General features: G+C 43.9%; 1 protein-coding gene across 6 annotated transcripts in view; it reads right to left on the bottom strand.

Annotated features, from left to right (window-relative positions):
- Window positions 1-12,157, bottom strand: part of PIKFYVE (phosphoinositide kinase, FYVE-type zinc finger containing) — a 99,225-nt gene that overhangs the window by 34,957 nt on the left and 52,111 nt on the right. For all 6 annotated transcript variants that reach the window (XM_037912177.2, XM_037912180.2, XM_037912178.2 and 3 more), the window contains 5 exons: window positions 8,873-9,013; window positions 7,547-7,673; window positions 4,708-5,897; window positions 3,642-3,742; window positions 339-410 (listed from right to left, as the gene is read on the bottom strand). In XM_037912177.2, coding sequence (XP_037768105.1) covers window positions 339-410; window positions 3,642-3,742; window positions 4,708-5,897; window positions 7,547-7,673; window positions 8,873-9,013 — 1,631 coding nt within the window. The remainder of the gene's footprint in view (window positions 1-338; window positions 411-3,641; window positions 3,743-4,707; window positions 5,898-7,546; window positions 7,674-8,872; window positions 9,014-12,157) is intronic.

Below are 12,157 nucleotides of genomic sequence, written 5' to 3'. Positions count from 1 at the left end.
GAGGGAGATAACAATATGAGCACCTTTTCACTTGTAAGAAGGTAGGAGGAGCAAATGGAACATACTTTAAGAAACATATTTCCTGTTCTGTTGCAAGCATCCTAATAAAACAAACGGAAAAGAATTATAGAAGACCTATTCAACAGAACTGTCTCTAAAGAATGTTTTGCTAAAGATTTTCACAGCATATGTATACCTTTTTTAAATCATGCAAACAATTCTCTATAAACTGTACAATACTACATGTACATGTGTGAGAAAAGCACATCTCAGTCTGATGAGGCTACTGAAGACTTCCTTAAAAGCACGGGTGATATTCTAGTGTAAAAAGTTCTTACCTGAAACAATACCGTTCTAAAAACACTCCTAGAGTGAGGTCGTTTTTCCCATAGAACTCCATTGTCACAATCCTGATGTAGAGGAAAAACAGAAAATTTAAGAGGCAAGATCTTTTATTGGTCTGAGAGGTGTACATTACAGGAATGACTGCAACATGGGAACACTCCTGAGCAAGTACATTTATCTCAGCAAATGCCACACAAGTGTGCCTTTTAAGATCATGGCCAAGAACTTCCAAACTTGGGTATCTGAAGTTAGTCATTCTAATCAATATTTGAACACTTAACGGGGCATGATTTTCAGAGGTGCTGAACACAGCATCCTAGCTGATCCCCTCTAAAATTACTTTAATGGGCACTTCAGGTACTCAGCAACTTTGGAAAAAAGAAGAGCCACTTTAGGTGCCTAAATACTGATTTGGATAACTCATTTTAGGCACCCAAATTTGGAAGTTTTGGCTAGAATCAATTTTGCTGCTTTATTTGTTGCTTTATAACAAGTAGGGCCCTACCAAATTCACAGCCATGAAAAACGTTCCACGGACTGTAAAATATGGTCTCTTCCCCACCACCAGTGAAATCTGGTCTTATATATGCTTTTACCCTATACCAGGGGTCAGTAACCTTTGGCACCTGGCCTGTCAGGGTAAAGCCGCTGGCAGGCCAGGCCGGTTTGTTTATCTGGAGCGTCCGCAGGCATGGAGCCCCGCAGCTCCCCCTGGCCACAGTTTGCCATTCCCAGCCAATGGGAGCTGTGGGAAGCAGTGGCTAGCATGTCCCTCGGCCTGTGCCACTTACCGTAGCTCCCATTGGCCAGGAATGGTGAACTGTGGCCAGTGGGAGCTGCGGGGCTCCGTGTCTGCGGACGCTCCAGATAAACAGACCAGCTGGGCCTGCCAGCGGCTTTACCCTGATGGGCCGGGTGCCAAAGGTTGCCGACCCCTGCCCTATACTGTACAGATTTCACAGGGGAAACCAGTGTTTCTCAAATTGGGGGTCCTGACCCAAAAGGGAGTTGCAGGGGGGGTCACAGTATTGCCAACCTTATTTCTGCACTGCCTTCAGAACTGAGTGGCCGGAGAGCGATGGCTGTTGGCCAGGCGCCCAGCTCTGAAGGTGGCACCCCACCAGCTGCAGTGCAGAAGGAAGGGTGGCAATTCCATGCCAAGCCAGGCGCCACCCTACCCTTACCACACCATGCCACCCTAACTTCCATTATCTCCCTCCAACTGCACTGGCTGTTTGGGGACAAGCCCTGCCCAGTGAGCAACTAAGGATTAGTATTAAAAGTCTGCCAGTAACCTGCAGCCTCACAGCCAGCTCTGCAGACATTTAGACATGAAATGCTACTTGCTACGAAGAAATTCCTGCCCTCACTAGGTGAGTAAAACTGTATTAATATTTAGATTGTAGTGGATTTTCTACACCCCATTCTGGAGCCCTACTACTAGAAATGAAAAAATCTTCTGAATTTACAAGTTCCAACCTGCCCAACAGAGATTCCACAGATTTCATTCCCCACACAGTCACTGCATTAAAATATACCGTACAGAACCACAGAAGTGTAGGGCTGGAAGGGACCTTGAGAGGTCGTTGAATCCAGCTCCCTCTGCTGAGGCAGGACAAAGTAAACCCAGACCATTCCCGATAGGTGTTTGTCCAACCTGTTCTTAACCGCCAATGATGGGGATTCCACAACCTCCCTTGGAAGCCTATTCCAGAGCTTAACTACCCTGATAGTTAGGAAGTTTTTCCTAATCTCTAACCTAAATCTCCCGTGCTGCAGATTAAACCCGTTACTTCTTATCCTACCTTCAGGAGGACAACTGACCACTGTCCCCTTTCTAAAACAGCCTTTAAAACATATTTGAAGACTTATCAGGTCCTCCCTCGGTCTTCTTTTCTCAAGACTACACATGCCCAGGTTTTTTTAACCTTTCCTCATAGGTCAGGTTTTCTAAACCTTTCACATTTTTGTTGCTCTCCTTTGAACTCTCTCCAATTTGTCTACATCTTTCCTAAAGTGTGGCACCCTGAACTGGACACAGTACTCCAGCGGAGGCCTCACCAGTGTATGACACTCCTGTTAGTACACACCAGAATATTACCCTTCTTTGCAACAGCACCACAAAGCTCACTTATATTCAATTTGTGATCCACTACAAACTCTCAGATACTTCCCATTTTGTAGCTGGGCTTTGGATATTTCCTTCCTAATTGTAGTACTTTGTACTTGGGTTTATTGAATTTCATTTTGCGGATTTCAGACTAATTCTCCAATTTGTCAAGTTCATCTTAAATTCTAATCCTGTCCTCCAAAGTGCCTGCAACTCCTCCCAGCTTGGGGTCATCTACAAGTTTTATAAGCATATTCCCCACACCATTATCCAAGTCATTGATGAAAATATTGACTGTGATCAGATACAGGGCTGACCCCTATGGGACCCCACTAAATACATACTCCCAGTTTGACGGTGAGCTACTGACAACTACTTTGAGTTCGGTCTTTCAGCCAGTTGTGCACCCACTTTATAGAAATTTCAACTGGACCATATTTCCCCAGTTTGCTTATGAGAATGTCATGTAGGACTGTGACAAAAGCCTTACTAAAAATAAAAATAAATCATGCCTTCTGCTTCCCCCCATCCATTAGTCAGTAACCCTGTCAAAGAAGGACTTTAGGTTGGTTTGGCATGATTTGGTTTTGACAAGTCCATGCTAGCTATTCCTTATACCGCTATTCTCTCAGTGCTTACAAACTGATTGTTTATTAATTTGTTCCACTATCTCTCCCGGTATTAAAGTTAGGCTGACTTGTCTATAATTCCCTGGGTCTGTTCTCCCTTTAAAGATAGGTACTATGTTTTCTCTTTTCTAGTCTTCTGGGACCTCCTCCCATCCTCCATGAGCTCTCAAAGATAACTGCTCCACTTCCAAGACAGCTTCATCTAGTTGCTTAAGTACTCTAGGATGAATTTCATCAGGCCCACATACAAAAGCAGCGATTAGTTAGAGCACTGAATTACAGGTTGGGCTTTTTTTCCTCCTCATTCCTGCCTTATTAAGCTTTACAAAGGTAAGTGGCATTGCTCAAATCCATCTAGTCATACACAGCTTAATGTTATGACAGGCAACTCTAAAAAAGGCTAAGCTACCTTCCCAGGAGTCCTTAGTGAAGCTGTACAGAAGAATTAGCACTGACCTTGCCTTCATGTAAAAGAGAGAGATATTAATACTTAAACTTTGTATTTTAAGAGAGCCATAGGGAAGAAGAAGAAGAAGAAGAAATAATTCATTTCATACCATGGACTAACGCAGGCACTTGGAGCATTGCTGGACTGGGCAGAGGAGCTACTGAAAAGAACACAGAGCCTCTGATGGTTTACTGGACTCAGACAGTCCACCTGACAAGACAACCCATTAGCCAGTTACAACCACACATTTCCACCAATACAAAATAGTTTACACTTTAAAAGCTGCATAGAATGGATTTTATTCAGTGAGAGATTCCGTGTTTGTCCCATTTGTCATAGTTACTTTTCTCAGGAGATTAAGTTACCCAAGAGCTCTAGGTAGACTTATGCAAGGATGACTTTTTTGGATTACAGCACAACCAATTAGGTACAAAAAAGTTTAAGGAATAGGAAGTCCAAGTGGACTTTTAAACAGTTTGACAGTTTGAAGAGTCTTTAATCCACAAGTGTGCATTTTAATCCTTTGGGACAAGAAATCTTGAGCCTGAAACTTGACATTTGCTGTTTACTTCCTTGCAAGAAGAGTTTTTCTAATACACAGGATCTCATTTATTCAGAATACACAAGATAGATTTTTTAAAAATATACTTTGCAATTACATCCTCCCAACACTGTCCTTTATTCTAACTGGACATCATTCATGACCTTTAGCCACCAAACCCACTAGGAGACAATATCAACATTAGCGTTACTCAGTATGAAGAGAGAAAAAAACAACAGCTTTTAAATAGATGGGCATTCCATTTCTGAAATAGATGAGAGATTGTTCTCTTCCCCATCCCCCACTTCACCCCCAACTGTAGATGCAAGCACATTCACTCCCAGCATGTAAAACTGAGCTGGTAATGAGATGTACCAAGTTTCTTGCTCTTCCTGGTGGTTCAGAGAGCAAGTGCTTTGCAAGCCCCCCCCACCCCATCCCCTCAGGTCAGCATCTCTCACTATCAGAGACCACAATGTGGTGATTAAACAAGCTGACATCCAAGTTGACCTAGAGCACTGCAGTCCAATATGAACTTTTGTTATGCCTGGCTTGTTCCTAAATATGATATTCAGAAGTATGTTCTCTCTCTCACCACTAAATAAAAACAGGAGGTAAAAACCTAGATTCTTACCTTATGAGACCATACAGATTCACCCCGAACCAATCCTCTCTCATCCTCTTCATTTCTGCCTCCAGCTTTTCCTCCAGAAACACCAGATGCATCTTTACACTGGGCAAAGGGATCTGCATTTTTCTGTTGTATCCTTCCTCCTCTGGCCCGGTAATCTGCTAGCATTCTGGCCAAGCTTTGGCTATCACCCAGATGCTCTGCAATTCTAGTGTTAACTAACTCATGGGTAGGCAAAACCTGGATGGCCTTTGCCTGGATACTTCCATTTATCCCTTGCAGTCCAGAGAGATCCCTTAACAGCTGTTTCTTCCTTCTGCTCTCCAGCTCCTTATACTCTTTGTTGAGGAAAGGAGACAAATAGACCTGCTCTGGGAAGTAGTCCCGGGCAGGGCACCTCATGCCCATCTCTGTTAGAAGAAAAGGTTCATGGAATGTGATCACAGGTGAGATACAGAGAATAACATCTTTCAGCTCCTGCTTAAATGCTAAGGAGTAGGCCTTGAGGCGATCCTCAGAGGAAGTCACCTCCTCCATGATATACAATCCAGTGTCATCCTGCAGAGGGTCTCTAAAGACTCTCATCTGGCTTTTGGAATCCTGCAGGTCACCTGGCTGCTGCAGAGTCTCCAGATGCTGACTATATAGAGTGCCTGGGTGTTGGTCTGTACTTTGGAAGGGTAGCCGTGATTCTGGTACTGGTGTTTTAATACTACTCAACACTGGCAGTGAATATTCCATTCTGAGATGCTCTTGGTGCCTTAAAGAGGAACCCTCTCGCAGGACATCATCATCATCTTGATCCTCTTCTTCAAACAAAGTTCTTTGTTCTAGTGTGCTGGCCTCATCGGAAGAGACAGATTCAGAGAACATGGGCACTTTTTCAGAAGAGAGCTCAACATCTCTGACCACCATGCTAAACTCCTCACCGTTAAAGAGGTCTTGGTGCTCATTTTCATCTCCTTGGCTTTCAATCAGAGTGTGGAAGGAGCTGTTTTTAGTCAGAGTAGGGGGCATGGCAAACTCATCCATAAGGAAAGAAATTTCCAGTTGGGAATGATAAGCCACACAGACCATAAAGATAAGGATCTCCTTCACTCGGGTCAGTTCATAGTCTGCAGCTCCACGCAACTTGATGGTGCAGCCCAAGTGTGGCGGGCACCCTTCAAAAAACATTAAGGTTTTGGTTTGATCTAGAAAGGTTAGGAGGAAAACAGTGAGGGTCAAGCAGTTCTCACATTTCACACTTAAGCAGCAGATTGAAATGTTTTCCTATGAAAAAAGTGAACGCTAATTACGATGTAAGAGTTGGAACTAGTGGTACAACCAGTTATTGCAACACCGCTGCAAGAACTCGTGCCCAGACCAAACCAAGGGTGCGGGCTCAAGATGTAGATTTTTAGGTTTCTTTATGGAAAGGTAGCCTCCGCTGTCCCTCACTTTACCAGTCAAGTTGCTATACATTTTGAATCCAGTCAGGACAGAACAAATAAGTAGCATATGTCCCAATATACCAAGATTAAGCTAAGTCATAGAAGTGTAGGGCTGGAATAGACCTTAAAGGTCATCTAGTCCATCCCACCCATGTTAAGGCAAGATTAAATACACTTGTCAGGAATGGTCTACGTATTTGTCTAGCCCAGGGGTGGGAAAGCTTTTTGGCCCGAGGGCCACATCAGGGTTGCGCAACTGTATGGAGGGCCAGGTAGAAAAGGCTGTGCCTCCCCACACAGCCCGGCCCCCACCCCCATCCACCCCTTCCCACTTCCTGCCCCACTCAGAACCCCCGACCCATCCAACCCCCCTGCTCCTTGACCCCTGACTGCCCCCTCCCAGGACCCCCCTGACCATAACCACCCCCCGGGACCCCACCCAACTCCCCCTGCTCCCCGTCCCCTGACTGCCCTCCCCAGAATCTCCACCCCATCCAACCGCCACCTGCTCCCTGTCCCGACTGCCTCCCGGGACCCTCCAGTCCCCACCCCTTTACCATACTGGAGCCAGCTACGCCACCGCGCTGCCCGGCAGGAGTGGCGGGCCAGAGCGCTGGCAGCGCAGTAAGCGGAGGCTGCGGGGGAGGGGCCGGGGATGAGCCTCCCTCGCCGGGAGCTCAGGGGCCAGGCCGGATGGTCCCGCAGGCCGGATGTGGCCTGCAGGCCATAGTTTGCCCACCTCTGGTCTAGCCTGTTCTAAAAAAATCTCCAATGATGGCGATTCCACAACCTATTCCACTGTTTAACTCATGATGTTCTAAAGCCTACAGACTTTGAAAGCAAATGCCTTGACTTGGTTTCTTTCTAGCTAAAAGAATTTGGGGGGGGGGGGGGGAGAGCGTTAGGGGGAAAACGCAGGTTATTACAGCCAGGAGGGGTTCACTGTTTGGTAACCCATTGGGTTAAGCTTTACATTAATCTGTCAAAAGGTATTCATTTATGTGGTCTTCCTTGCTGCACTGGCCTTCTGTTTCTGTAATTAAAAAGTTAACAATATTATACCTGCAGTTTCTACCCCCTAAGCTCCCGACCAAATGAGTTTTTCTCCACTTGTTAGATGCTCATTTCATGTGTTGTATACAGAGATCAGCATAATATGGATCATTTCTTCGTATTTTTTGCAAGACATTAGATACAAAATTCTTTGTACTCTTTCTTCGGCATATAAAACATCAAGATTATTATAGCAAAATTATACTTATCAGCTCTGTCAACCTTTCATTCATTCATTCATTCCAGTTACTTGGCAGTCAAGACATGCTGCTTAACGCAGCAGTATTAGTAAATTAATAATCCACTCTCCAACTCTGTTTTGGGCAAATGAGCTCGGACATCCAGGTTCTACTCACCATTAGGTAACTGGAACACTTGCATGTAAAATTTATGACAGGTTCCCAAGTGTGGTTTGGTCAACAATTGATCCATTGAGATCACCAAGTCTCCCTGAGTCATCCGACTTATTCGGTCTAATACTTGCTGTAAACATGCATAAGACAATGGAATAGGGCACAATACTGTCATAAGTTAAAAATATATGTTCCAAGCTGTATCTGCTACTCCATCCTTAGAGAAGCCTAAGGCATTAGCTTATTATAATGTTTTCCTAGAGCAAATTAAGGAAAAAATATCAGCCTTAACTTTGAAGTCTCTTGGTTTGCATCATTGGGGTAACACTAATTTCACGGTTTAAGAATTCATATTTGAGAAATTATTCCAAAGAAATAATAATTTAACTAAACTCCAGCTATCATTGCATTTTAGCCCTGTCATAAATATAAAGGGAAGGGTAAACACCTTTAAAATCCCTCTTGGCCAGAGGAAAAATCCTTTCACCTGTAAAGGGTTAAGAAGCTAGGATAACCTCGCTGGCACCTGACCAAAATGACCAATGAGGAGACAAGATACTTTCAAAAGCTGGGAGGAGGGAGAAAAACAAGGGGTCTGTGTCTGTCTGTGTGATGCTTTTGCCAGGGACAGAACAGGAATGGAGTCTTAGAACTTAGTAAGTAATCTAGCTAGATATGCGTTAGATTATGATTTCTTTAAATGGCTGAGAAAATAAGCTGTGCTGAATAGAATGGATATTTTTGTCTGTGTGTCTTTTTGTAACTTAAGGTTTTGCCTAGAGGGATTCTCTATGTTTTGAATCTAATTACCCTGTAAGGTATTTACCATCCTGATTTTACAGAGGTGATTTTTTTTTAACTGTTTCTTCTATTAAAATTCTTCTTTTCAAGAACTGAATGTTTTTTTCATGGTTCTTAAGATCCAAGGGTTTGGGTCTGTGGTCACCTATGCAAACTGGTGAGGATTTTTACCAAACCTTCTCCAGGAAGTGGGGTGCAAGGGTTGGGAGGATGTTTGGGGGGGAAAGACGTTTCTAAACAACGCTTTCCTAATAAAATAAACCCGGATAAACGTTTGGTGGTGGCAGTGGAACTCCAAGGGCAAAGGGTAAAATGGTTTGTACCTTGGGGAAGTTTTAACCTAAGCTGGTAAAAGTAAGCTTAGGGGGTTTATCATGCAGGTCCCCACATCTGGACCCTAGAGTTCAGAGTGGGGAAGGAACCTTGACAAGCCCATTTAAAACGACCGTACCAGACATGACTTATTACAGCAATGCGATACTCTGGAAGTATCATTTCCTGTTACTGTGTTTGGCACCAAGCACTCACCGGCTTGACATTGATGACCAGAGTGATGCCATGTTCCAGCAGCATGTCCTGGGCAATTCGGGACACAGTCTTCTCAACCAGAACCAAGGTAGGCCTGACATCCACTATCCGCTGGACATAGTTCTTCAAGAACTCTCTTTCCTACACCCCAAGAGAAAGCAGGACAGCGGCTGCCGATCTGATTTCTTTTAAAAAGTGAAAGAGTCACACACCTAGCCACTTGTCATGTCAGGCACTAAACCTGCCCTTGAGTCACCATGCCCATGTAAGTGATTTTACAATTCTCTTTATATAGAAGTAGTTTCTCTCTCCTGTTACTTTGAAAGGCCAATGCACACAGGAGAAACTGACTGACCAGAAAGCGCAGTCAAATGCATAGAGTACATATACATTTCCCATTCTCCCTCTCAATGTTAAGTGTGAATTTTACTGTGTCCCTTAAAACAGAGGCTTAATTCAATTAGTTTGACACATCATTAACACAGGAAGACAACCCCTTATCAAGAAGAACTGCATATTAAGATGCTTTTATATGCTGTGTTGCGGTGCATTCAGTAGATTAAAAACAATGGAACTTTGAGATTTTAGTAAATTACTCAGTTTAGTTTTTTGCATTACAATGCTAAAACGGATACTTCTACATAGCTTTATTCTATGGATTTGTTTGCCTAGGACACTCTGGAAAATCAATCTGAGTTAATGAAAGGTGCAAATTTCAGGTATATTCATCTTTCATTAACTCAGATTAACTTTCCTGAGTGTCCCCATGTACACAAATCCTATATCACAACACACACACACACACACACACACGTACATTAAAACATTAAGGGAGCAAAAAGTAAGGTTGCATAGGTAATGTTATTCAGCTCCCCTTGTGCATATGCATTAGGATTCAATCTTTAATTGCATGATCACGTAGTACTGTTTCTTCAGAACCCCTCCCTCATTTAGTGTACAGTACGAAGAATACTTTTGTCTGTAGGATACCCTGCCCAATTTGTTGCAGAAACTGGAAGGTAGGTAGTAAATGAAGCAGCGGAATTGCAGTAAGAAAAAAAGACAGACAGCTGAATGCTGCTCTGGAGAACTAGATTCTATCCTTGTGGCTTTGTGAAACAGAATTCCTGCCAGATGCTAATAAAGTCTTTTAGCCCACATTTTTCACAACTGGTCATTAGCTGTGTTCTCTTCATTTTCTGGGCACTTAAGCCAAGACCCTGGGGTCTGATTTGCAGAAGTACTAAGTACTCACAGCGGTCACGGAAGTCAATGGGAGCTGTGCTTTGAACATATAAAGTGCTATATAATGCTAAGTAACAAGGAAAAAAATAAAATCAGGTCCTAAGTGTCTCGGATTGGGAATTCAAAATTCATAGATATTTTTGGACCATAATCTTTGTGCTTCCATTCCCCATTTGCCAAATGGTGGATATACCCCTCATCTCAGTGTGGTGCTATGAAAATAAGTTCATTAATATTTGTGAAGCACTGATACACTGGTGTGATGCATGTCACAAAAAAGGCCATGAGGAAATAATTCTGTCTTCAGAGCAGGGTTTGAACAATATACAGTAAATAAGGCCTAGGACCACAGATTGAACAACAATTAGAACATAAGATATTGAATAGCACCTTAAGTTAGCACCATCCACTCTGTACATTGAATGAGGCAGCGGACTGGCAGAAAAAATAAAATATGTGATCATGCAATTAAAGATCATAATATACACACACAACGAAACCAAAGTAACGTTGCACAGGCAACCTTAATTCTGGCATTTCCTAACTTTTGAGGGCGTAACTTAGCGTTCTTTTAATGTAGTTGTATGTGCGGTTTCCTGGGTGTTTTTAAAAAAAGCAAACTGCAAAAACGAATTCCATGATGTGGCATCATACTGACACCCATATGGGCCAGCAACATTGGAACCTTTAGATCTACCCCACAAACCTCTGTCACTTAAGCTAACAAAGTGACTGATAACAGTACAGTAACTCCTCACTTAACGTTGTAGTTCTGTTCCTGAAAAATGCAACTTTAAGCGAAATGATGTTAAGTGAATCCAATTTCTCCATAAGAATTAATGTAAATTGGCGGGGGGGGCGCGAGAGGAGTTAGGTTCCAGGGAAATTTTTTTCACCAGACCAAAAAAAAAACAAACCACTATATCTATACACACACACACACACACACACACTTTAAACAAACAATGTAATACTGTTCACAGCAATGATGATTGTGAAGCTTGGTTGAGGTGGTGTAGTCAGAAGGTGAGGTATTTCCCAGGGAATGCCTTGCTGCTAAATGATGAACTAGCACTCGGCTGAGTCCTCAAGGTTAACACACTGTTGTTAATGTAGCCTCTCACTCAACAACGCAGCACAAATGGAGAGGAAGGGGAGACAGCATAGCAGACAGAGACAAACACTGCCCCTTTAAATAAGCTGACCCACTCTTAATTACATTGTCTTTTTAAGTGGATCAAGACATTGAGACAGCAGCTGCTGCCAGCAAGCTCTCTCTGTCTCTCTCCGTCTGTGTCCCCACCATGCTCTATATGGAGAAGGGGTAAGCAGGGTGCAAGAGCAGGGGGGAAGGGGACAGCCTGACATTAGCCTCCCTCTTTCCCCTTCCCCCCCATGCACAACAAGCAGAGGCAGAGGGCAGGAGCAGCACATGGCAGTGGGGAGAGGGACAGCTGAACCGCCAGCAATTGATAGCCTGCTGGGCAGCTGCTGCACAGGGAACTTAGGGGAGCAGGCAGCTGATAGGGGGGCTGCCAGTCCACCCTGGTTATAACCCCCCACCAGGTAGCTGCAACAGGCTGCTCTTCCTGCAAGCAGTGGACAAAGCAGGAGGCTGCCAAACGACTTAGAAGGCAGCATTGCGCAACTTTAAACGAGCATGTTCCCTAATTGATCAGCAACGAAACAACGTTAACCGGGAAGACTTTAAGTGAGGAGTTACTGTAATAGGTTGTCATCCTCTATATGGACCAGCACTACAGGTGGGATGGACACTTTGCCAGTAAGTTTGACAGATACTTACTGAAAGACAAATGGAGAGACTGGAATCTTGGGTCCCAGACTTTGGAGGGCAGTGTTACCTAGCGAGCACAGACCCTTCTGTCCCACTCCTGGCTCTGCCAGCCTGTCCCTAACTCTTCCCCAGCCTTGGTTCCTCATCCCAGTACTGTCTACACCTCCAAATACCAATCTTCTTATGCAGCAAGTCCTAGTCTCCACTCTAGATTCCTCTTCCCCCCGAGTCCAGCCAGTCCCAGT

Source organism: Chelonia mydas, chromosome 11 (assembly GCF_015237465.2).
Source record: "Chelonia mydas isolate rCheMyd1 chromosome 11, rCheMyd1.pri.v2, whole genome shotgun sequence".
Lineage (NCBI taxonomy): Eukaryota > Metazoa > Chordata > Testudines > Cheloniidae > Chelonia > Chelonia mydas.
Note: the sequence above shows the minus strand (reverse complement) of the source record. Positions and strands in the feature narration are given on the sequence as shown.